Source organism: Pseudopipra pipra, chromosome 8 (assembly GCF_036250125.1).
Source record: "Pseudopipra pipra isolate bDixPip1 chromosome 8, bDixPip1.hap1, whole genome shotgun sequence".
In the NCBI taxonomy this organism is placed as follows: domain Eukaryota; kingdom Metazoa; phylum Chordata; class Aves; order Passeriformes; family Pipridae; genus Pseudopipra; species Pseudopipra pipra.
The window spans coordinates 28038291-28065491 of record NC_087556.1 but is presented as its reverse complement, the minus strand read 5'-3'; the positions used below and the strand labels follow the sequence as shown (position 1 = coordinate 28065491).

Sequence of the window (27201 nt, the reverse complement as noted above, 5' to 3'; positions counted from 1 at the left end):
CTTTCATATTTTGTTCCACTACTTGTAAACAACCAATAAGTTTCACTCCATTTTACATCTTACTGCATTCTGATCCTTAGTTACTGTTCCCACGTGGAGCACAAGCTCAACAACCCTACAAAAAGAGTCAGTTGCTTGACCTTGCCTTTGTACCCAAAGTTGGAACATTGGGAAGAAGCTCCCTGTTGGCAGACCGTGACTTCCACCAGTCCAAAGAACTCACTTGTGAGTGCAGTACAATGACGATCAAATGTATCATGTCACACATTCACAGGAGAGTGACAACGTAAGCTTGGGAATGAGACTTCTTTACAGGATCAGGCAGGAAGGAAAGTAGGCCACAATGAAAAGCTCTGATTTAGCCACCAATACTTGAAAGAACAGCAAAGGGCCAATGTTGCATTTATCTTTCTCTGGACACGTCCTCCATCCCCCGATTCTGCCCCTTGTGGAAGTCTTCAAATTAAAAATACCTCCCCTCAACCTTCCATGTAAAGAAGAAACCCCCATGTTTCACAGACATATTCATTACACTCAAACGTGTATGAACACTAATGTATTTCCTCTCAAACACTCCCCCAGTTTACCAAACCATTAGGATCTGAGCAATAAGATCCATCAGCTGTCCAGTTAAACATCCACTTAGAGAGACAACATTGCTGATATGATCTCTCCAGTCTTTCTGCCAAGTTTGCTACCACAAAGAGTGTGTGCCTGTGTGTGGATCACCGTGCTCTATGAGGAGGGAGCAATGGTAACAGGGACAACTGTCTCCTTTTAGTAATCGTGTCTCTAGCTGAGGAGGTGGAAGGCTGAACACTTTTCCTTCCACTCCCAGCCATCTGTTATAAACCTCATAGAGGACAATTCTCCATCAGCAATTATTATTGATGAAACAAAAGTACTCTGACACAATCTTTAAAGCAGGATATTTAATTTTATCAGTCTACAGAGGAACTTATTCTTTCACAGAGCTACTAACAGCAGTGTCTATCATTCACACCCCCCATCCCTTTCCCCAATATGCAGCACATTCTGTGCCAACCATCTCCTCCGAGTTTAACACTGTTATCTACGTTTTGAGGGACAGAGGGGAAATCTGACCTCACACAGCATTTTACTAGGAAAGCCAGGAAGTCAGAGGGCACTACTACGAATACCACAAAAATAAAATTAAGAAAAGAAAACAGAGATAAAAAAAACCCCACAACCCAAAACACAATAGAAACAATACTTTGTGTTCCTATTTTAAGTGCCTCTCTCAATGCTATATGCATAGCAGCTAAAGGCAAGCTGGAAACCAGCCAGGTCCTGGCTGCCAGCAAAAATTTTGTCACCTCCTTTGAACATCTGAAGTATGTTTACCCAATAGATTTCATTAAATTACACTTCCATTAGGAAGCATACAATGTTGATACTCATCTCAAAGATAAAAGGGATCGCTAAGAGGCATGTCATCCTGCTCCCCAGCTGATTGCTATTTCTGGGCCAATCAAGGAAAGGAGCCAGAACAATACTTAGTTAAAAAAATGCAGCATCTCCCCAAGGACTACATACTAAGAGACTGCAGCTCCATTATCAAAATGAGCATATCATTAATGACAATACACATACAGTACGTTATTTTAATACAACTCATACACAACAAACAAGCTGTATTTGGGTCATTAGCTGAATTTGTAAAGCAGTATTTCCAAGGGTTAGAAACTCCTTATCGAGATATGAAGTTTATAGGTTGGGAGCAGGGAGAGAACAAATATTTTATATGATCCCAAAATGCAGTGACTATAATAACACTGTGCAGTTTGAAGTGCAATGTAGTAGTTAACAGAACAATAGGCTATTCAAACAGAAGCTCTCATTTTAAAGTAAAGCAGAAGTAATTTAAAACACCAGGCACTGTTTTACTAAACATCTATGAGTGATAATGAAAGCAAAATGCCACTGATGCAGTTTATACTGTATGTAGCACCTTTTAATTTATGATTACAGTACAGTTAAAAAAATACAAAAAAAAAGGACTCAAAGCAAATTTTACAAACAGAAAAAAATCTATAGAAAAAAAATATGCTGATTGTGAGGCAAGACACTGTGGAGGGAATAACACAGGAGACTCAAATACACAAGTCCACTAGATCTGATGGGCTGTTATCCTGTGGTAGGCTGAGCCTTTCCTAGTGGAGAGGAGGAGATATCTTTGTCTCTAAGCATTGGTTTTAGATGTATGATGTTTACTGTGTTTCCTAATCTCCAATTCACATAACAGCTATAAAGGGAAGAGGACAAACCCAAACCCATGCTAATTAAAACCTGAAGAAATAGGAAAGGGCTGGGAGGTGTTAGCTCTTTACAGTCAAGCTCTGCCCCGTCCTCTTGCAGCAATCTGTGACTATTAATCTCTAAAAACACTCCTTGCTCAATATTCTGCAATCTAGACTTCAGCCAATCTCTTTCAACATGCAGAAAACCTTTTGGTTTAGCCATATTTGACATATCATATGAACTCCAATTATCCATCTTTTTGCAGTTAATCATCTCACAATTACATTTCCTGCACTTATAAGCATCCAGCTGGGAACTGAGTTTTAATCTAGGAAATAAAAAAAAAGGATTCAGGTTTCTAACAAATTACTTCTAATTAACCAGAACCTTTTCTAGTCATTCCAACCTAAAGACGCCTACAGCAAATGAAAGAATTTATTGTTTGCATTCCTAATGATATTTTAAAATTTCATTTCAATTTCCCCAATGAGTAACTTTCAGGAAATTCACTGCACTTGTATCTACTTAAACAAACATTCTGTTAAGCAGGAAATGCACAACAAAAAACCTCTGGGAAGAAAAAGTGAGCTGGTATTACACTGAGCAGAAATGTTGCTAAATAAAGCTAAAGAACGAGAATGCTAATTAATGTCAACTTCCAGAAATACACTGCAGCTACAGCGCTCAGGCCCTGACAGACTTACTGGGAACCTCAAAACTATGTTCCCAAGTAACAGTTTAGAAATGAAAGGTTTGTGGGTTTTTTTTCTGAAAAAAACCTGGTTAGTTCTATTGATACAGCGCAGCAATTTGTAATCTGTACAAAGGAAGTGGATTAAATGAAGCCACCTAGTTAAGATAACTCAGGAAACTCAGTCAATGGCAGTTAAACAGCACATGAAAGAGCATTGTCCCACAACTTCCAGTGATTTCCCCAGAGAAAGATTTGGAATAAGAGCCATACAAAATATGCTTATTGTACAGTTGGGAACTCCTTGATATCACAGGGAGGTAACATGAGGTAAAAATCAAATGTAACAGTTTCATTTACACTAAGTCCTATCAATTTTCTCCAACTGTTTCAGAAAGTCAATGCAACCATCTGACAGAATATGATTGTTGCAAAGCAAAGTATACCTTTCATGTTCTTTGGACAGTCAAATACCAGAGGGTTTTCTGTCAATTATGCAGTATCAGAGATGTACATCCCAAATCTGTCCATCTAACTAACAAAAAGAAAGCAATATGCAGCTGAAAAATGCTCTTCAGAGCTACCTTTAAGTAATATATAAGTCAGTCTAACTGCAGAAATATCTTGCTCAAAAGGTTGGTGTACATTAACGTACTACCAAAGTTTCCACAATACAAAACAGGACCGCACTAATTGGCTGATTGATTCAATACCAAGTTAAAGGAGTTAATTATTCAGGAAAAGAGTTATTTTTAATACACCTGAAGCCTTCCAAAACTATTAAATTTTATATGCCTGCACTAGCCTCCCATTACTTTGACTTTCATTAACTACCTCTGTAGGCACTTTGGGAACACCAAAACTGTTGGTACATTTTTGTTTTTATTTATAACAGAGGTCCAGTTGTGACTGTGGACATTCTTTAACTCATTTATAATAAGGAAAAAACAACAAAACCAGTAGCAACTTCCTCTACCACTACTAAAATTTAGCAAACTGTAATTCCTGCCACAACAGCAACAGCTTTAATTCCAACACTCCAGTATCACAAACCAATTAACACTAACCTCCCATTCCCAAATTTCTGTGTTTCTGCTTAATCTCTCTCTCCGACACACAGAGTACAGTACATTCAATGAGTTGTGAAGAAGGGATGGATTCACCTTAATAAGATTAACATATACATCCTTAGGTAATACAGAGTCAATACTCAAACCACTTCATCATTCTTGGAGATGCCAACCTGAGAGTTGTGTGAAACATCATGAGATATCTACACTTCCGACCTACCAGTGCACTTTTAATTGTGATACACAAAGACCTACATCAAGAAGCAGTAAGAACCCTACGGAAAAGTTTATCTTAGTTGTGAAATCGGTCACCAAAAGACAGAATGAAAAGCCTTGGTGACAGATAGAGGACAGTGTGAAAGTTTTTCTTCTTAAAGCCCTCATAAGCCTAAAATGGGAAATTTAGAGACACAATTCAGACAGGCCACAGGGTTCAGTAGGAACTCTGCTTGCAGCCATCGGGATCAAGGTGGCATCCCCACTGTGAAAGCAGGGCAAGGTATTTGGTATTTCACTGCATGTTCTAAGTCAGCACTATGAAATCCCACCACAAATCCTCCACACTGGTATACAAAAGACCCCACATTGCTCACCCAGACTCCAGACCACAGGTAGAGGTGCCCAGGCATGGGACACAAAAGCATTACTTAAGAAGTTCTGATCAAGTAGTCTTAAAAGTCAGAAGGACCGAGGACGGTGAACTTACAGGTGCCATGGATGTCTGGCAGAGCTGAACAGCTCCCATCACCAGTTAAGTTCAGGCTGGCATTTTATCAGCATCCAGCTCAGCAGGGACTACAGCCAGGTAGGGACCTGGGGAGCTGGAGAGAAGCATCCCACAGAATCCCCAGAGCAGGGAAACACAGCCCTGAAATGGAGCCCTGGGCCATGGGTGGGTTGGGGAGGCTGCTCAGCGTCATTGAGGGCTGTTGGTGCCCTGAGGGCCCTGGACACCCAGAACTGGCCATAACTTTTGCACGAGTGGGTATTAACCACAGCTTGTGGAGAATGCAGAAAAAGAGCCAAGTAGAGAACACACAGTGTATTTACATCACCATGGAGAAGACTGAGGTCAAATCAGAAACATCCTACATATAAAGAAACCCTGATCCAGGTCAAAGCCAAGGACATGTGTCTGTTGTTACAACAAACTGCTCTAATATCTTAGAATAGTTTTACTGGTTCACTGCCCTTGAGCCACACAAGCTCTGAATCACTGGTAAGTTAGGAATGAACAGATGATATTGCAGAGAGATTCAGACAGTACCAGGTAAACATGAAAAATAAAAAGAATTAGAAAAAAACCCACCCTCTCAGCTATAGTCATTTAAGTAGGAACACCACAGAGAAAAGCTCTTAAGTGCAAATCTTTCTTATTGCAGTGTTACTTTCAGTGGCACATGAAACAGCAATGATAACAGGCTCATAAAAAACTTTGAAAATAAAGTTAAAAGATACATGTAACTTAAAACTAACATCTTTTCCTACACAGAAAGGTTAAATTGTGGGGTTGACATTTGCATTTGTTACGTTGTCAACGTTTCCTGCCTATCAGCCTATGTACAAACAATATCTAAAGATGTCATCTACATATTTATACCAAAGGAGTTTATGAACAAGACCTGTCAGTATATTTTAACACCTTTCCAAAACGTCAGCTTTCATCAGGTATAAACACAACATGTTTAATTTATTAGTTTGGTTTAATATAAAAAGTTGACAATCATATGTCACCATAACTATTGATAAGGTAAATAAGAACTACAGGAAAATGTCAGAAAGTTATTAAAATATTTCTCAGCTTCCTGAATCAAATTGGATTTATTGGCTTTTCTCTGTCAATAAGTGCATCACATATTTTTATTCATATGGCTATTTTTGAAGTGATGTGTCCAACAGTGAAGCTTACAGACAGACTATATATCCTGGAGAATTTGAATTCTACTTTGAATTTTTGGGGCAGGGGAAAAGACTTTATTAATGTTAAAAAACATCCAAACAAATACAAACACATAAATTTGTTCACCTATACTTAAACATATGCCAACGATTTCTTTTTCTAAAATATACTAAGCCTCATAAAAGTTACAATATAAGGCACAAGAAGCTTTGAATACAACTCTGAAGTTGAGCAAAGCAATATATTTGTTTGCACTTTCCACAGGAGGTGCTTGATTCAATTCCCTCAAGAAGATTGCTACTATCAAAGGTCCACCTTCTTTGTTTATAATGTCAGGAGAACAACCTATTCTGACTTCTTTATAGATACTTCCCCCAAAAGTGTAACAGAGGGCAGCACAGCCTCATTCCAAGAATTTCATCCCCCCTACCAGTACACAGCCAAACATTTCACCAGTGAGTCACTCTGGCCAGATTGCAACAGCTTGCTCTATATGGGAAAAAACTAACCCTTATTTATCTGAATGCAAGGACAAACTCCATTGTATAGATTAGTTCAAACACTCCTGCCCAAGCCAAACTCAGGCCAAATGACAGCCAGAGGCACAGCAGAGTTTCGGTGTTCACTGACAGCTCTTCTTGCTGGAAGACGCTTTTCTTTTTGTCAGCAAGTCCCACTCTACACCTCAGCATTAGATACAGAGAAGGATGTTACTATTATACAACCAAGCTCATACCAGGATTTGATACTGTGGACGTCAAGAATGTGGGTATTTAAGCAACCTGGTCTAATGGAAGCTGTCCTTGCCCACAGCAATGGATGTTCTAACTAGATGACCTGAAGGTCCCTTCCAAACCAAACCATTCTGTGCTTCTGTGATACTTCAGGCCACAGAAACACATATCCTGGTTTCCTTTGTCTGGAACAGGGTACCAGAAGGGGAATGGAAATTTCCACAAGGCCCAGATTTTCCACAAAGGAAGAAAAGACTTCAAAATGTAGTCTTGCTCCAAAAGGATACATTTAATTACATCAGGACAGGTAGCATCTTGGAGTTCTTCCACTATTGTTTCTGCAATGTGCACGATTACAGTTTTTATTGTAGAATAGATTTGGCCCAGTTCTTAGACCAAATATCCTCACTTCAACATGTTCAAAACTGTCTGAAACACCAGCCTTTCATCCACACCCTCATGTCTGTTTCGTGCATGGCTAAAATGGAGTTTCCAGTTCACTTTCCTCAAAAAGCAATTCTATTCAGGCTCACGTGCAGTAAGTGAGGAAAATTTGGGGATTCATTTCAAAAATCACAGTACTATCAAACCAAACACTACCACTGTACATGAAACTTCAATTAAGACAATTTTTAAAACATACAAATGGCTTGCAAACTGGTCCTGTATTATAAGAGAAGGGAACTCAGCAGTTCTGACCTTAGCAACAGAGTACTTTTTAGGTACAAATTAAACGTAAAAACTTTTAACATTTGCCCCAGAAAGAGAAGCGGAAAAAGCAAAGGGAAAATGAGGATGGAGAGGAGCAAATTTTCCCTATGCTCATTCTAAAATGCATGCATTTTAAACCAAGAACTCTACAGGGCACAAGTGCCGAGCCACCGATCTGCATTGCTGAATGCTACACATGTAACTCATGAATGGAAAAAGGGGACCTTAATAACACGTTTGAAACTGACTCCAAGAATGGGTCAGGAGAAGGATGCAGCCCAGGTGCCTTCAACTGAAATAAAGATCTAACAGGAGGACAACATGACAGAAGGCAAGAAAAAGACAAAAGGAGCACTAAGGGCTTAAAAAGGCTGGGAAAGCAATTCAGGTTAGCAACCCCTAACTTAATCCTGACCTTTCTGTAACTTTTTACCTTGATTTAGTTGACTGAACTAACTTTGTGGGAAGCTTACACAACTGAACCAGAGAGTCTGATTTCTCCTGAAGACTGGTTGGAAAGAAGAGAGAATCCCATGGTCACTTGGGGGTATTAATAACATTGAATTATGAACAATACAAAACAGTCATTACAAATCAAATATATTCTTTTGATTAAAAAAGAATCCTAGCACTACAGTTAAGTCCCTGTTTTAGCATTATTAGTTTTACTACCAACCACATTAATCCTAGATAAACACTTCTTCTTTTTTAAAGTTGCTAAAAATTATAACAGACACATATTATAATATGAAAATCCGAAATTTCAAAGAAACTACTAACGGAACAATCCATAACATTGAAAGTAACTTGCACTTCTTAAACAAATAAAAATAATCACAAGAAACACATTAACATAGCAACTTAGTTATTTGCAAAGTTCTATTTAGTTAATACTTATTATTACAGTGCCAAGGAGCTGTAGTCATGTGTGAGAAACCCCTTTGTGCAAGGCACTCCACAAATAGGAATCCCCGTGACAAAATATCTGCAGTTACACGTCCCAAAATACCACCCATCATTATGGAAAGTTACTGTTCAGATTTTGAAATAGAGTATTTGCTTTGATACTAATGCAATTATTCTCTCTTAAATCAAATATTAAATACCATTTTTTTCCTGGTTGTTGATACACCCTAGCAAAGGTTACAGCTCGATTTAATAATGGCTCAAATCTTCTACTCATGAATCAGTGAAAAGGAAGGTGTTAACTTCATAATGCAGGAGCATTTTCTAACTAAGGCCCAAGCCAAGACCCACCAGACACAATACAAGCCTTTTCTTTAACTTGCCAGAATTCTCATTTGAGTCTTTAGTGAACAGGTACAAAGCCTGCAATTGCAATTCAGTGATTTCCACGCTGACCGGGAGGGTAAGTTGGCAAACACTACCCTTATTCATTCTAGTCTTAACTTCTCAGAAAATAAAAAAAACCAAAAAACAAAATAAAGACATGTTGGAAACTTGTGGGGATTCAGAAAGCAAGGACAAATGCCACTCAATGGGAAACATGCAGAGCCCACACACACTCCCCAATTTCTTTCTCTTTACGTGCCAGGCACCAAATATTTAGTTAGCAAAAGCTTTTTTTCATTACACACATCAGAAATGTTACTACAGCAGGAAAAATTATTCTGTTCTACTGCTGATCCCAGAGGCCACCTGCTATATTCCTTTTTACTATCTGTTCTTTATATTTCTACTCTAATTTTCATTGATCACCTCTTTTAGGAGTGAAATCTCTGTAGGATTCACTAAATATTGGAAAAGGCCTATTTCCAATAAGCACTGACACCCTAAAGGTGGTTTATAAAAACCAAATGAAAAGTAAGGGAGGTGCTGTATTTGATCCACTTATTATAAATGTATACAAGTATTAAATTGTCAAATGTACAAGTTTAGATCCTCTAGCCTTTACAGGGATTTCCTCCCTAACTGAGTAAGAACAGCAAGTTTAATTTGATTTTGTGGCCAAGAATCACTTTTTGTTGTGGTTTCTATGGCAGCTTTAAGGGAAGCTGACTGTACTTAGGATGGACTATTAAATTATTGCAGAATACAAATAAAAAGTTACCAAACAAAAGAACAGAGATACTCACATTTTTTCCATATGCTTCACGTAGTAAAAAATGTTACTAGGAGGAGGGAAAATCACTCAAATACACTTTCAGCTCCATTTTTTTTACTTTATATTCCTTCCTCACTAAGTCTTAAGCCAGAAACAAGACAACACGTCCACTGCTACAAAAGCCCATCTCCTTTTTCCCTGTGCTAGCCAGTTTTACTGAACCATAAAGTTCCTTCTGTGTATATTACTGGTATGTTAAAAAGAACCAGCTTAGAGCACAAATGGGAAGGTTTTATCTGAGAAAACAGGATAACATTGTGCCGTTTAGTTTTTAAATACCATTTTTAAATGCCTGCAGCTAGAAAATATTAGACATATTTAATATTTTTCAGGACAAATTAAAGTCTACCTACACAAGGGAACAGCACTCTATCCAACACTGAAGACATCTGCCTAAATATCTACTCTGTTCTTGGGTTAGAGTCTGCGGGAAAGGTAATAAGAAAAATTTACAATTTCTGTTAAATTCAACCAACATTTGTAAGAAAAAAGGTAAAATGAATTGATTAAATTATTTTTCTAAAGAATACCTGGCATTATTAAATTCATACTAACACATTAGCTTTTCACAAAGACTTCTTAAGGTATTATAGTCAATTTCTTGAGAAAAAAGCCAGATATGGAATTTAATAGAACTGTATCTCTATTGCACTAAATTTCAGTCTTCCACTTTTGGAAACACAAAATCATAAAAATAAAACTATGCAAAACATGATACCTGGCAATTCTGATTTCTTGTAAAACACATAAAAGTTAACACATAACATCACTGAAGCAGTGCTATGGAAAGCATCAGAAAGAGCAAATACATCCACCACTGTTTCTTTATTTCTCTATTAACAAATCCAGAATACATTTGTATTTACAAGAATTTTCAACTGGCACAGAAAATTTTTACTATGCCAGTAACATTATCATAAATTTATAGCCTGTCTCCTGTTATTTTATGGCAAAGGTTTTCAGCAAAAAACAAGGTAACTAAAATATTATTTGTACTAGCAGAATATAAAGAATACTATTATTTGCAATGTTTGACAACTGTTTGACAACTAGACATACAATACATCCAGTTATGTAAGGAGATTTTTTTTACACTCTAATATTAGCCTATGATGCCATCAGTATTTCAGCAAGCATTTAATATGTAAGGATCATATAAAATTTTCCCCTTGAATTCTGATTGAGAAAATATCAAGATAAAGCACAAACCTCTTTAAGTTGGGTAGAAACAGTTACTTTTAACAGCAGTGCTTATATTTCAAGTTTTTCTTCATGAAAGCAACAGAAGCAAGCAGGCAAAAAAAAAAAAGCCATTAACCACTCGTTTGCCAAACTAATTTTTGACATGGGACAGTTAATCAGTCACAAATAAAAAGTTCACCATTTACCAGATGGCAACTTCACCATAAAGGGAAGCTATTTTTGACCATGGCAATTAGTCTTCTCATGTTTCAAACACTAAATTCTATTTTCACATTAATTTTTAAAACTACGTGGCTTTAACTTAAAATAAACTGTACATCAAAAGAATGGAAAATAAACAGCCAGGAACACAATTTGACGAATTGGATTTATTTAGTTTATTTAGCTAAACAGGGTCCATTGGATCTCTTTAATAGGCTGACAGTTGCACTGGGCTGGTTAATAAAACATTCAACACAGTATCTTCAGCCAATATAGAAATGCAAATCCCACCAGAAATATTTTATTCATGAAACAGTAATTTCAGTTACTACCAAAGCAAAAAAAAAAGAAAAAAAAGAAACTGTGGGGGAAAAGGGGGGGAACCGACGGCACTTGCTTTGCAAACAAACAGCGCCACCCAGTGTCACTCCCTGGACAAACACACCGGGACACCTGGAAAAGGCTGGAATTCATCCCTCCCGAGTCAAACCCAACCTTCTCTCCATTTTTTATGCTTTACCAGTAGCACATGTCTCTCCTTACTTTGCAGTGACATGCAAACTAGCTTCGCTCTCGCTGGGGAAAATAAAAAAAAAAAACTAATAACCTGTTAAGGATCTTTAGAGTGCAGTTCTAGCTTGAAAAGCAAACACTTTCAAAAGGTGTGGGGTTTTGCTCAGCTTGTCTGATGTTTCTTCTTGTAATCTTTAAGTTTCTAACTCATGATAGAAAAACCAAATCAAACCTCTACTTAAATGAGTACAAGTGAGCAATACAACAAAGAGAGAGTGAGGTACACTCTGTTCTGCTTCATTCATCACTGCACCCCACACCAATGTTCAAGCTACAGAACCTTTATTACTGCTGCTATCAAAGGCAGGACAGTGACAGTTGCTTCTTTTTGTGTGGCAGGTAGGGGAGTTATCACTAGATTAAAATAAGAAATCACTGAGAAAGTGGGAAACAATAAACCCTTCCTGCTTCTGCCCCCCACCAAAACAGCATTTACCTTCTGTTTATGAAGACAATTTACTCAGCAGCTGGCTAGAAGCAACTTTGAGTGGGCATGGCTTCTTCCACTCTCTGCTAGAAACAAGAGCAAACATTCTTAATTCTACTACTTTGAGAAGTAGAAGTTTTAACATAAGAACAAACTTCATGGTAAATATAGAAATTATAGTTCTCTACCTGGGAAAGGCTGATGAGGGCTGGCATCCAGACATGTCTACAAACTGCCAGCATGTTTAGTGAAAAAAGCAGAGGTGATGTCATGCTGAATTTCTATTAGATGCCTTAAAATATATTTTACAGAAGGATTTCATTCTGCTACAGATCACTTTTCAGCTTAATTTAGTATAGAAACATTGTGTGTATGCAGGGAGAAAGGAAAGAAGCATGACTGCTTACAGTGCCCTGCATGAGTCAATATGCCTTTCATTCATAGCCCCCAGCCAGACACAAGAATTATCAGACTCACCAAATCACTTCCTGCAAACACTTTTATTTGTAATCACTCAGTCAAGTCTAGAGCTCCACAAACTGTTTTTTCTTAAAATCATGTGCATCAGCTCCACCACAACTTGCTGAAGGACCAACAAAGAGCATACCACAAAACTCACCAGTCTTAGCCCTCCGTGTTAACAGATGAGCCAGATCTCTGGAGATAGACACAGAATGTCAAGGTGGAGTTGGCTGAGAGAAGAATCTAGTTATGGAATTAGTTTTATCGACATTAAAAATTTGCTGCTTGGTTGCTCTTACGCAGCATATTATCTCTTCACACATTGTGTTATGAGATGCATAACACATTGGTCAAACATGGGAGGATTCTTTGTAAGCAAAAGGAGGTAAGGTATGCTTCACTTGTGTGGTCTCAGGAATCTCAGTTAAGATGATCATAACCCTTTAGGTTAATTATAAATAAAGCATGTTAACTCCCATCTTTCACACTTTCCTCTAAGGAAAAGCATCTCATCACTAGTAAATTCCATTATGAAATAAATTTCCTTCCTTCTCCATACTTGCATACAAAACTATAAAAAAAATGCAGTTTAGGCCTTGAATGCTACCAAAACAAAAAGAAGAAAAAGAGAATATTCTTCCCTGTATCACTTTTTCCCCATTTAAAAAAGCAGTATTACGAATAAAGTAATTGCAAAATGTCAAATGCCTCCATCTTCTTCCCTCACAAACCCACCAAGGCAGGGACACAAGTGAAAACAAGTGAAGACAATATGCAATTTGCCTCTATAGAAAAGAAGTTGGTCTAATGCTCAACTGCAGCCAGGCAGACATATATCACATCAGAAGTTATCAGAAAAAGGAACAGAGGAAAAAAACCCAGTGCCTCTGTAAGGAGCAGTTTGTGTAAAGGGTAGAGCACTGATTACTTATCTCAAGAAGGTGATGCTATCTATAAAAACAGCAGAGTGAAGGACATTTTGTTCACAACATGCTTCTCCAAAATTAGGTTGTCAAAGTACATGGTCAGATAATTCAACTCTTTTCTTCTGAAACTTAATCAGTTCAATCTTGTGTGCCTTAGAACAAATCCTCCACAGCCCTGCTCCAAAGAGCTGTACTACTCACATAGTGAAAACTGATCTGGTTTCAGTTTCAAATTTGTGAACAAGATCAAGTGTCACTACACGCATGTGAACCTGCCCAGGCAGGGTGCTTGTGCATACATGGTGTGTTCACATGGTGAGTTTCCTGTTCTTAATAACATTGTTGGGGTACAACCATGAAGATGCACACACACCAGTCCCACACATGGTTTATGATTTTTAACTACAAAGCAATAAACCTTTGCTTTATAAACCAATATAATCCAGCAGCCATAGCCGAGCCTTTAAAGTTTTAGTTCAAAGTGGAGAGCTAGGGAAGACTCTGGCCATAAAGATACAGGCCACTAACTTGTCCTTTGACAAATGTTGTTCATTATGCTCATAGTATTTCTCTGGATAGGTGACTGAACCTGAAATAAGAGTAGCAGTATTTGCTACTAGCAGCCAGAACATAACAGACACAGCTGTAGCAGTTGTCCAGGTGAGCTTCTGGATTCAGGTGGTACTTGAGCATTATAGAAGGTAGCTAACTTTATCAAATGAAATTCCATGGCTTATCTCCTTAAATGTTTTTAAAGCTTAACAGCAGTTGACATTTTAACAATGATCTTAAACAGAACCTGCAGGAGGTATGAAATGTGAATATATATCTTCATTATTGACTGAACTGAAGCTATTGTTAAATGCCAAAATGTTTAAATGTTTAATCAAGTTTTATACAATATATCTGTCTGTTTAACTTCCCCCTCCTTTTTTTTTTGCTTTTAAAGGTTATTCTGAAAGTCAGAATAACCAAGATCAGTACCAATTCTGAGAATTTAAAAGGAATGAGCACTGTCCCTTGGGCTGATAAAAAATGCTACCTGCAAAATTTACCTCTGTGCTGCTGAAGAAACAGGAACAGTTCTTATGCTGCTTCCTTTATTTGATGGGTATTTCTTCTTGTTGAATATACTCATCTCATTTTCAACACTGATTATGTAGTATTCATTTTGTAATAGGAATATTTCCATATAATGTGGTCTTATTGGATTTTTATATTTCCTCATCTATTTGAATGTCTTACATTTCAGCTGTAAGTTTTTCAGGAGAATGCCTGCCTTTGCTTCTTTCTACTTTATGTGCCCTGATACTGAGCCAGTACATGGAACACTTGGAATGGATACAAATGCTAGCAGATAACCACACATTTGCTAAGTTTACATAATCCCATTTTTACATGGACTGGGATAGATTTATGTCAAACTTACGTTTATAAAATATGGAAGCCTTTTACCACTGCATATCCCCACTGTTTAAAGATCACTGGCTGCTTCCAGGTAACAATTAACAAAAAATGCTTCATTTGAAAGAATAAATCCCACCTATAGTCCAGGTACTTAAAAGACTTTTTTTTTCATTCAGAACTTACTTCATGCAGGCAGGCACCATGGACATTGTACATCTGAAATAGTTGGAAAAAAATAATTACAAGCTTAGACCACTTAATAGTGCATTAGTAGATGGAGGAAAACGACCTGCTTATAGGAAGACTGTTTCAAGTTTCAAGAACTCTTTAGCAGGTGGTGCTAAGACCTGAATCAACCCGGAAAGCACAAGTATGTGTTCTGCAACTCCACGTGGGGCCACCAGATAGAGCCATTACCACGTACCACGGGCTCTGCAGCCCAGCGAGCCTGGTCGGGCAGGAGCCCCGGACCCCTGCAGGTCTGGGAATGCAGCTTTCCTGACCTAACCTGACCAAAACCCCGCTACAAAAATGAGGTGCTGGTATATGCTATTGAAAATGAGATAATAAACCCAAGATTTACATCTGCAAGTTAAAAAATAGAGCATAGGGTTTATCCGCTTTACTCAAGCCTGAAACTTGGCCTTTTGAGACGTATATAGACGTTTTGTAAAGAAGTGTGACTTTATGCTTGCCCTATTCTTGTATTTCTCCCCAGGCATCTGCTCCCCACAGAAGACTGCAGAGCACTGGGGCGAGCAGCAGGAACCGCTGCTGCTTGAAGTTGAGCTGCAATGCTCGCTCTGTGCATTTTCCCCATCGGTATTCACAGTGCTGTGCTTTCGGAGTACTTTTAAAGACAAAATCGAGCTATTCTTTTTTTCATTATCACTGTTCCTCTTCAAGAGGGATGATCAAGATAGAGCAATGTGGCTTTTTCTCCTCAGATACGATTTATTGCAATTAGTGAGTTACAACTTCTCGGGTGCAATACAGTGGACAGTGTAGATGTCATTGGCTTCACACACATCCCAGGACTGCAGAGCACTGGTAGCAACTTGTTCCTATTTGATTAAAAAGTTAGAGATAAAAAACTCACGTTTGGAGTAACTTTTCTAAGTACAGATCAACCCAGCTTAAACCTGTATTTTTCAGAATATACTTCAGCATAGTAAATTGTATAGAAAAAAATCCCTATAAATTCATAAAGATGCCACAGCACATAATAAATGATATTAAAGTGATAGCATTTTGTCAATATTACACATACTGCTTAAGATAAAATAAACTCACCAATTAGATATTAAACATCACAAATAAACCTTAATGTTGTCCATCCTGCAAGTAAAGAGCGGGCAGTCCACATACCTCAGATTTCCAGATTGCCAGTTCTGCATTCACTTTATGTTTGAAATATAGAACTTAATGAAAAAGTATATTGAAGTATATAATTTTTGAAATTGATTTAAAAGGAAACACACATTTCAAGATGATTGAGAAATGTCCTCTGCTCTGCTCTGCTTACATGCTACTTCACTTGGGAAGAAAGGCCAAGCCAAATACAGTGGTATCCAGCTGAGATTCCAACTCCCTTTATAAAGAACACTTAACTTTGCAAGCTCACATCTGTGTGCCTTTTAGAAAAGCCAAGAACTTTGACCAGCGAACCTGTAAGCTGATCATAACCCAAAACTGCCAGTACCATTTCCAGTCATCTAGAAATGTGAATTCATTTTATAAGTACTTAGATCTGCTTTTTCTAAAGGTATGCTACGGCTCTTACATAAACTCAATACGCTTTGCTTACAGTCAAACAGTTCACAACTCATTCAGGACAATATTCAGGCAGAACAATCAAAAGCACTTCCATTACAGTAAATATTTTAACTTTCTACCTTTGAGAGCCTTGCAGCTTATAGAGTAAAAATAGTATTTCCCTTCCTTCCTCCTCTTCCCTCTTTGAACTCACAACCGAATCATTTTGTTATATAGTTTCCAACAAGTTGCTATTTGTCTGGATAATAATCCAAAAAGATCCTTAAATCCTCACATACAAACTCAGAAAAATGTTAGTATTTAAAAATGGAACAATGTAGGGCATTTAAGGCATTGTAGGGCATTGTAACAACACTATTTGCTATATAAGTGAGATTTTTTTTTTCAAGCATAGTTGTTGTTTTCTTACAGTACTTTGCTCCATCCTTCACATCACTTTTTCTCCTTGATCTTCTGCTGAAGATCCTTGGGTTTGGGGCTGTTGCTTTTACCCATTATTACTATCTGTTCCTTCCCCTTTCTCGTGTTGCTTTGCTTCTTCACTCTGACCACTTTCTTGCATTCATGTAACTCCCAGTGCTAAGATGCATTTCCTCACACTCATTCCTCCTCTTCTGCACAGTGTCCAGTTCTGAACTCTCCCATTCGCTATTGCCTGGGAATATGAAGTACAAATTCCACCATTTGCCTACATAGAGAAATAGGCCAGCATCAAATATATGCTGACAGTAAATTCTCTCACATCTGAGAAGATAAACAGCATTCACTACTGGTCCAGAAGCTGCTCTCTTTGGGAAGCCACTGTTCGGCCATATGCAATTCCTACAGTGGAACAGCATGAGACTGTCCCAAAATTCGGACGCGAGTCTTCTTATTCTAACATTCCTCAGACTTTACAAACTGCAATCATCTTCTAGCTAATACATTTTTGTGCAACTCCTCAACTTGGCAGAAGCACAGAGGAGTGACAGTCAGCTGGATTTCTTGGCTGCAGGTATAAACATCGCCTCCCCAGCCCCTGAAGGATTAAACTGCTGCCAGCAACCTGAGGAAATTCACAGCTCTCTAGTGAATGGAAAATACTGCCACTAGTTAGTTCTTTCTCCCTACCCTGGAGGAACTGAGCTGCTGCCAATTAACATAGCTTTTTCCTACACTTTGCAATCCCTTTGAACTTTTTCAGGATTTTACAGAAAACAGTTTTGTCTCTATGTAAATCTATTCAGTGCAAATCCCAGTCACAAAAAAGGACTGATAACTGTAGCAGAAGCCCCTAGACAAGGGAATCTTGTTAGTTTGCATCCATTACTCAAAAAATGTAGTACTTATACCAATTTGTACAAAAGCCAAGAAGAATCTAAGAGCAACAGAAAACAGTGAGTAACAAATGAAGTGCACATGAGAGAAGCTACATTCAAAAATTCCACAGATTGGAGATTATATTGCTTTTCATGTTACTGCCCACATTACTACAAGCTGTCATTCCTTGAGAAACAAGATTAAAAGCTGACTACTTTGCATACATCATGAACACTCACGATGTTTAATGGCAGAGAAACAACTGAGATCCAGGGCAAAGGGACAGAAGGATAGAAACTGGAATATTGGTATGGAATTGCTACAAAAAGAAAACCTTCTCTTCCCCAGTTTGATTTTCATCTGTGCACATATACAGCAAGATACAAACAGAACTCATGTCTCACACTAGTCAAAAATACCTCTTATTTGCCTGAATAACTGCATTACTTTATTTTAAAAATTCTCATAAATGCCTTCATTATGTAATATGTTAAAAACTCACGAAATCAGCTTCAAGTTTTCCCATTTCTTGTTTGTAGCTTCTCATTCGACTGCTGTACATTCCTCGGCTTTGAGGTGGGATCTCTCGAACTTCAAGTTCCATCTGCTCAAGCTAACAAGTAAAAACAAAGAGCAGACATATAAATCAAAAGGTTAATTAAAGCAAGAGTGAATTTACCCAAGTTTTTCACAAATGCTAAGAAATATTCCTTCTTTATAAAGAAAAATGCTGCTTATTCTGTAAGATATAAAGAATTTATCAAAATATTTACACAGCCTTAAGTCAACAAACAAGTGACAAAATTAATATTATTGACACTTAGAAGGAATGATTCTAGTCAAACATTTCTGGATTTCAATTTCAAATGTGATGAATACATTTTATTACAAGAAAATAGTAAAACTGAGGATAAATAATTCCTGCAAATTAGCATAGTTCAGAAGAAAGCCTATGTCCATCTAGCTGGGCAGTTTTGGAAAGCCTTGGCTGAAAAATATATTTTATTTATTTATAGCCACACACACACATATATATAAACAGATGTGTATATATAAAAGTTTTATTTACCACCAGTCTCTATGTTTAATAAATGAATCCTTTTTGCTTTAAATACTGTTAACTCAGCAGAATTATAAACCTTGAACTGGTTTCCCAAATCTACATCCCAAATCTGTATGTAAGTGCATTATACAGCTGAATTTCAGGGTTTAATGACAGTCCTATTCAAGAACTTGTACACAGTTGAATGTATTCAAACATCAGAGAGAGAATTTATCTTTTAAAAGTTTTTTCTATTTATTCTTGCCATATAGAATACTAAGGGGCCTGAAACACAACAATATGGCACAGAGGTATAGAAAAATCAAAAGAAGTTATATACCAGGGCTGATAATCACCTGCCCCGTGGGTCATGAAGCCTCCTCTATATGGTGCTGTCTCTTCAAGAGTTATATTTTGCACAGCTGAAGAATCCCTTACCTGCCTTTTAAAATCTCTCCAAGCTACTTTAAAAAGATAAGAGAATACCTCTCCTTGGTTGCTGTAGGTTCCTGAAACAGTATTTACTCACCTCCTACTGATCTTGGTTGAGCAATAAGGATAGGAACAGAAATGCTTTTCAGTTAGGGTCCCAAACTGGTTACAGGTCTTCACAAGGGACTGCTGGAGTTTATTCCTATGTAATCACTTGCTTACACTTTGAAACTTCATCCTCATATTGTAAGAAAAGCATCTGAATTTAATCAATGGAATTACCAGATACTTAACAGTCATTTTGCCTGATCTAGTCTGATTATACAAAATGATATTCAATAGTAAACTGTAAAGCAGACTTTAATTAAATGGTCACTACTGAATTGAAACATACAAAGCAATTTCTAATTCTACCCATCTCTTTGGCTCAGGCTTAACTTTCTAAAGGGGTAAATTAAACCAATAGCTGGAATTAATAGCTTATTTCTTATCAATTTCATCACAATATATTTGATCTCAAATGTTCTATAAACGTAGAAAACATTTCTCTCATATATATATATAAGTATATGTGCAAGGTCAGAATATTTTATTGAAGTCCAATTCTTACTTATTAGATAAAAATGAAAACATTTCCCAGTGAATACAGAAGTTGCATAAACGATCAGACCACAGTCCATGAAATTCAAAATGTTCATTCTAAAGTGGCAGTATTAGTGAGTGTAACGATGAAGCACATATATTTCAGCTGACCAATATTTAACACCTTGCTTTTCTTCATGAGATTAAATGAGTACATTATGTGGCTGGGCTGAGAAATTTCCATGAGAAGCCATGCAGAAGACAGTGGTCCAAGCAGGTGTGAACCTAAATGCAATCCACTTTCATGTAACTCCACTTTCAGGCTTCTTATTATTGGCCAAAAAAGTCATACTTTTCATACACAAGCAAGAACAGAGCTAAAATCTACTTAAAGCAAACAAAATATCCTGGCACTTAAATCTCAAAATATGTGTAGAAGCTCAAGTTTTTTTCAGAAAACCTACAAGCTCAAACTTCTGTTACTGCCTATGTTCAAAGTTGACATGTGCTGGTTTTGGATGAGGTAGAGTCAATTTTCTTCATAGTAGCTGGTATAGGGCTGTGTTTTGGATTTGTGCTGAAACCAGCGATAATAATACAGAGATGTTTTCATTATTGCTGAGCAGGGCTCACACAGAGCCAAGGCCTTTTCTGCTTCTTGTACTTCCACACCAGCCAGGAGGCTGGGGGTGCACAAGGAGTTGGGGGGACACAGCCAGGACAGCTGACCCCAGCTGACCACAGCGATATTCCAGACCATATGATATCATGCTCAGCATGTACAGCTGGGGTAAGAAGAAAGAAGGGGGACATTCAGAATGATGGCATTCGTCTTCCCAAGTAACCCTTACACATGAAGGGGCCTGGCTTTCCTGAGGATGGCAAAATGCCTGCCCACAGGAAAAAGTAAAGGAATTCCTTGTTTTGCTTTGCTTGTCGTGCATCTTTTGCTTTCCCTGTTGAAGTGCCTTTATCTCAACCCACAAGTTCTCTCACTTTTACTCTCCCAATCCTCTCCCCCATCCCACGAGTGGGCAGGGAAAGGCGGGAGGTGTGTGAGTGTCTCTGTGATGCTGAGTTGGTGGCTGGGGTTGAACCACAACATCACCACTGTGGTGAAGCTGAGCATTTTGGCACTCAACTCTCACCCAAATTCATAAATTGCATCCTCAAGGCTCCTCAGGAGTTTAACCTGGTAGGCTTGCCCCTAACAGCACCCAGCACTGAACACAGAATAAAGCAGAGCAGCCCCTGGTATTTCCATTCAAAAATAAAACAAAGTACTGTAGTGTGGCTGATGTGCTCACTGAGACCCCAAAATAAGTGTCCCCCTCCCACAGGCACTTTTCCATATGAAATTGCTCTGGACAGCTGCTAGCATTTTATAGAATTTGTAACCTTCACTATTTTATTCTGATTCTAAAGTGCTGGAACTAAAACAGAGATTTAATTTTTTTTTAAAGTGTCTAATAAGAATAATCTAGCATTTGCAACACTAAATTTATGGGCATTATTAAAAAGTCAAATGTCTAAATAAGAATAACCAAGCATTTGCAACACAACAATTTCGTGGTGTCTTTCATAAAACATAAAAGCAAACAACACAGAGAGAGTTTTTTCTTCTTTAAAGTAGAATTTCACTCAAAAATGCTCATTCCAGTTCTTCTAGCATATGCTAGATCTTGTGCTCAAAGAATTTTCCCAAGGCTAGCACAACATTCAGCTTTCTTAAAAACGTGGTAAAAATAACATTCAGACACTCCACATTGGATGTAGAATGACAGGATTTCTCTCCAGAGATCTCTCATTCCACAGCTCTGGTTTGAAAAGGCAGTCTGGGAGACTGAAAGTTTTTGTGTCAGTTCTGCACATACATCAAATCAATTACACCAGTGATTTTACCCAAACAAAGCAGACAGTGTTTTAAACAATCACTGGTTAGTGAATGTAACTACATTATCTCTACAATAATATTTATAATACATGAGAGTATTATTTCCTAGCCAAATAGGAAATAAAACAAAATCAGCTAATCCTAGTTCTGACTACTCTAGATAATGAAGCAAACCAGTGTATTAATACTATCAGTAGCAAGGAATTAGGTTTATTTTGATTTTCTGCTGTAACCTTTAGTTTAAAAGAGGATCATCTTAATCAGCTCTGGTTTTAGCAGGTTTGTTCAAATTGATTTCTAAACCCAAGCCTTGACATTAATCACAAACATGTTAGATAATTGTTTAAACACAATAACTGAATCTAAATATCTAAACCAAAAGCATGAAAGAAAAGCCAGTAAATTAAATGAAGATCATCATTAGGATAAAAGTACAGATACAGGATTTATTTTTTAATCTTGTAATAAATACAAATTTAGATGATCTTTTTCTGACATAAGGAGAGAAGGAGCCATTAACTCAATTTCTGCTCCTTCCAATCTACTTTGAGCAGAAATCCAAATTTGAATGACCACCCATGCCATAGCTTCCCTGTACTGCTCTGCTTTTTTGCCATGTCAAATTGTAGTGAAAAGGAGATGAAAAACATTTCTAGATTTGTACTTTCTTTCAGCTGTATGAATATGAAAGTGCCCAAAAGGCCTTAATGTATCTTCAGAACATCATGAGGCGGGACAGTAATTTTTCCGTGTTTCTCACTGAGAATACCAATCAGAGAGGTTAGGTGCCTTGTCATCCTCACAGAGCAAAATTGCAGAGAGTCATCTCAAGACCCAGCTTTCCTGGATGCTATTTCCATACTATGGTCTACAAGACTAATTCTATTTTTGAACCAAAAGCACCAGGTATGCCAACAAGCAGTTGACCTGAAAAAGAGAGACCTTTTTCTACCTATGCCACTTCAAAAATTAATTTCAATATTATTGTTTAGTTAGCAAGCAAATAATTGATTCAAGTTCTTTCCATTATAAGAACTTCTAGGGTAGAAACACAAATTTCTTTCCTTATCCTAACACTCAGGTTACATTTCTGACATTAGATAGACCAAACTCATTTGCAAGCAATAGACAAAAGCAACTTTAGGGAAGGAACTATTGGCCATGGGGAAAAAGTCAATATCAACTGTCATCAACACCTTGGCTCAGTTACTCCACATTTATAAAACTTTACTTTTATTCTCCATCCAGATGGAAGAGATGACAGGCTGTAATGGGAACAAAATAAATAAAAAAAAGTCACAGTTGCTTAACACATGTTGCTCATCACATATTGCTCTCTCCTGTCAGTGTGAACCACTAACTAATGCTTGGCTAACACAGACACTCTTCTGGGATCAGTGATCCACCCTACCATGGCCCCCTTGTCCTCACCGTCACACTTCACTTACTAAAAGAGAAAAAAGATCTATTGCTCTACAAGACGTTCTGACAGACTAAATCAAGTAGATTCCTGGGTCTTACAAGCAAAAAACAAAGTCATGGCGTGTAAATATTTCACTCAATTCTGAAAATAAAAGACATAATCCACAACTCAAAGCCTGTAACTTTGTATGGACCTACAGCAATAGTGCAATCCTTGCATCAGGGAACACAAGATTAAAAAAGGATACACTCTTACTGGGTATTTCATATCCTCAAATAAGAACTACTTCAAGAATATTATTTTGTTTTCTAATATATAATTAAGTATTTTAAGGGCATGAATGTTAAATGTTACCATTTAGTGATCCTATTATTTTTGCCAGGAATTTGCAGTTAACATATGAAAAGCCAGAACATACCAGTTCCCTTGCTTCTTCAAGCTGTTTCTCAACATTTGCAACCATCTGCTTCTTCTCATCTGAAATAGAATTGTGAAAATACCAATATAATTGTGCTCTTGCCATGAAAGAAAAATACACCCTTTCAAAAGTTTATATGGATCAGCTAAAACTGATTCAAGAGATTTATTCTGTGTGACATCATCACAATGGGGATACCCACATTAGTAATTAAAAAAAAAGGAGACTGGAGAATCCTTGAAGTCTTCTGCTCTGTTATGCAGCATTTGCTAGTTAGGAAAGCACTTCCAGCCGCTCCAGGTGTAGCAGTTATGCCTCAGCTGGCACTTGCTGGGTGTGCACAAATGCATGAGAAGGCACATACATACACTAAATGAAAAAAAATATGGTTTAAGAACAAAGGCTTATCTATTTATTTGTAAAATATGAGATGCACAAAACCAGGTATCCCACCTAAAATTAATCCAGATACTGAGGAAAATTAGGTGTCTAATCCCCTGCTCCTATGCTGGGTCTAGAACTGTTTCTTTTGCTTCAACAGAAACAAAATAAAATGCCACAGGAACTACAAGAAAACCGCTTTCTTCTGGTAGCAGTAAAAATGCAAATTAGTAATAAAATATGAACATTTTAAAAAATTAAAATCAGTTTTAAGCAATCATCACCTGCCAGGTTCCCTAACAGGCCCATGTCCCAGCTGTAGAGATTGACTTTTGACCTGCCTCCAACCATCCATTCACAGGCAAAGGATCCAATAGGAACTGAGGACTGAGATTCAGTGTCACATCATCACAAACACTCCAACTGCTTGACCAAGACTTGGCTTGTTACAGCATGAAAGGCGACTTTCTGAGAAATATTCAGACACTGGATAATAAAACGTCCCCACATTGCTTAATTAATGTGGCATTAATTAGTGGGGTATTCAGGGGTTTCAGTACTACATTGGCACTGCCCTTTGCCCCTCTCATGGCCATATCTTCCATCCTTCAGACAGTAAATCCACCCATAGCCTCAGTGAAGTTAACACAACTCTGAACATACAACCATTTATAACACTTTGTTCGAAACTAAGAGTACCGTGAGTCATCTGTGCTGGTGGTTTGCCTGATGAAGCAAATAAAAAGTGAATTGCACAAAAGTGTCTCCAGTCACAGCTCCTCAGAGATCATGATGGGTAAGTCTACACTGGCACAAGACTTTATCATGCATCTTTAAACTTCAGCTTTCTTTTTTAGTCTGAATTCCTTCGTTTCTCTTCCACATGATCTCTTTGTATCCTGGAACTGACAGACTAAAGACCAAAAGGGACTCTCTGATGATCTGCTTTGATACTCTGCATGCCACAAGCCACTGAATTTCAAGAGGAGACCGTTTTATTAATTACATATAATTTAGCTTCTCACAGGCTGAAATGCTTATCCATCTATCTTCTCATTTACCTAACATACCCTACACTCTCATTTAAGGAAACACAAACATCACAATCTGTCCTTCCTCAGTTACATACATTGGAGCTCTGCCTGCAGAGGGGATCAGGTTCAGGATCATCTCTCTTGCAAATCTGGAATTCATGCTGCCACGTCTGGTGGATTCCACTACAGCAGAAGCTGCAGGAAATATTTTCTGTGCAGCACTTTTAGTTTTCTGCTAGCAATGTCTTTCTTTAATTCCCCACCAAGTTCTCATGATGACACCCAGGCCAGAAAATGTAGTGATTTATCTTCTTAAAATAACTAAATCCAAAAGAAAAGAGAATCTGCCACCTTTTTTCCCCCCACACATTTCTATTCCCCTAAACAGCATCCCAAAAAGACCTCCATTCTTTCCTTCATTAGAAGTTGGCAAGATGATGGTGGACAAAAATAAACACAATGGAAGATATAAAATATGCAATATTGTTTTATTGAAGCTGAAATATAATTTTAAAATATAGCAGCAGAAAATATATGTACTCTAGTAATTTCAGTATTTCCCTGAGTTGTATTGGATTACAATTTCCATAGACATTTAGTAACCTGAAATTTAGGGATATAAAGTTGGGGGTTTTTGGAAGGCATTTCACACTGTACAAATTCTGCTTGTACACTGGCCAGTAAGATCTCACCTACTCACAGAGAAACTCAGCTACAGACCTTTAGTAGGGGAAACTCAGTGCACAGGGAGATCTGGCTGAAACTGCTCCCATAAGATTGGGGGGCGGGGTGGAGGTATTCAAATCATATCCAGTGGTTTAGTTAATTAAACTTTAATCCAAGTCCAGATTTTAACATCAATCCAGATATACCAATACATAATCACCCAGCTGGCGACAAGAGCAGCTTCTGGGAGTGAGGTCTAGTGACAACAGGCCTTCGTTGTTCCTTCAAATACAGATGTATGAGAGGCACATGACAACATCCCGGCACGGCAGCATTGGAGAAGAATCTTCACAGACTTCCAGGAAAGCAGCTGTTGACCCTCTAGGGCACACAGTACCATGCAGTCCATGGAATGGTTTTCAAAGCATTTACTTTCAGCTTTACTTTTCCTTCCATGGTTAAGTGAAGGAGAGAACTTATTTCACAGTCAGAGTCCCCAGAACAAGGAGGGCACAATATCCACAGGATGACTTGCTCAGACATTGAAAATGAGATGCAAGGGAGTTACTCTGAGTAAAAGAAGCTTGCCACTAACCTAGTGGAGCAGGAGAAACAAGCTACTATCCAATTAAGGATCCTCATATTACCAACTCTATAAGTCCACTGTGACTTAGCAGTTTCCAACCTGCCAACTTGATTACATCTTTAAATACACTTCCATCACATGAAATGAAAAAAAATTTTTTATAACTTTTTGTCTTGATTCAGAATTGAAATATCCTTTCAAGAAAATAAAAAACAATGCTCCATCAAATATATCTAAATTTAATTTTTTTCTCCATATTGCTAGACAGAATGCCCCAAAGATAATATTGTATGTAGCTTGTATAATTTAACTGGTCAAATTAAAAAACTATAGATAAAGATTGGAAACAAAAGTGTGTTTTTCCTCTGTGTAGGATTGCAAACAAAAATCCGTTCTGTGTTTCTACACAAGGTTGTATCACTTCCTTAAAAGAAACAAGTTTTCACTACATTTTCCTCAGTTCTTTCAGCTTTGCCCTGGCATTAGTCATGTTTTTTGTCCCCTAAAATACAGCAGTTACAGAAAGGTGAGAATCTGCCTACAAAGGCAGAAGGATAACACAGCACTGGTTTGATCTGACAGCCAATGAAGAGATTGAAAAAAACTGGATCAAGACTGAGTAGTCCCATTGCTTGTGGAATTGTTTCTTTTTATTAGTACATGCTGAGGAAGAGACTGAGTAACAAAGGGTTTCAGTTCACAGACCACTTGTAGATTTTGCTGTGTTGGCTCAGGTGGTTTACATGTTCACCACTGCCAGAAGTTACTGTCCAACAGCAGAGATAAATGGAACAAGATACATGTTTCTCTCTGAGTTATAAACCTGTTCTAGAAGCATAACACAATGAGCCAGACCTGAAATGGAGACAGTAAACTTCAGTACAGGGGTACAACAGAAAATTAAAGGTGGGACTTTCTTCAGCTAAACCTGTTAGAGACTGAAACACAATGTTTTGTTTGCCCAGTAGAAAATGCA

The 27201-nt window shown here is 37.7% G+C and overlaps 1 protein-coding gene across 4 annotated transcripts in view; it reads right to left on the bottom strand.

Annotated features, from left to right (window-relative positions):
• VTI1A (vesicle transport through interaction with t-SNAREs 1A) overlaps positions 1-27201 on the bottom strand; it is a 273119-nt gene that overhangs the window by 242639 nt on the left and 3279 nt on the right. For all 4 annotated transcript variants that reach the window (XM_064663314.1, XM_064663312.1, XM_064663315.1 and 1 more), the window contains exons 2-3: positions 23559-23617; positions 18270-18380 (exon numbers count right to left, since the gene is read on the bottom strand). In XM_064663314.1, coding sequence (XP_064519384.1) covers positions 18270-18380; positions 23559-23617 — 170 coding nt within the window. The remainder of the gene's footprint in view (positions 1-18269; positions 18381-23558; positions 23618-27201) is intronic.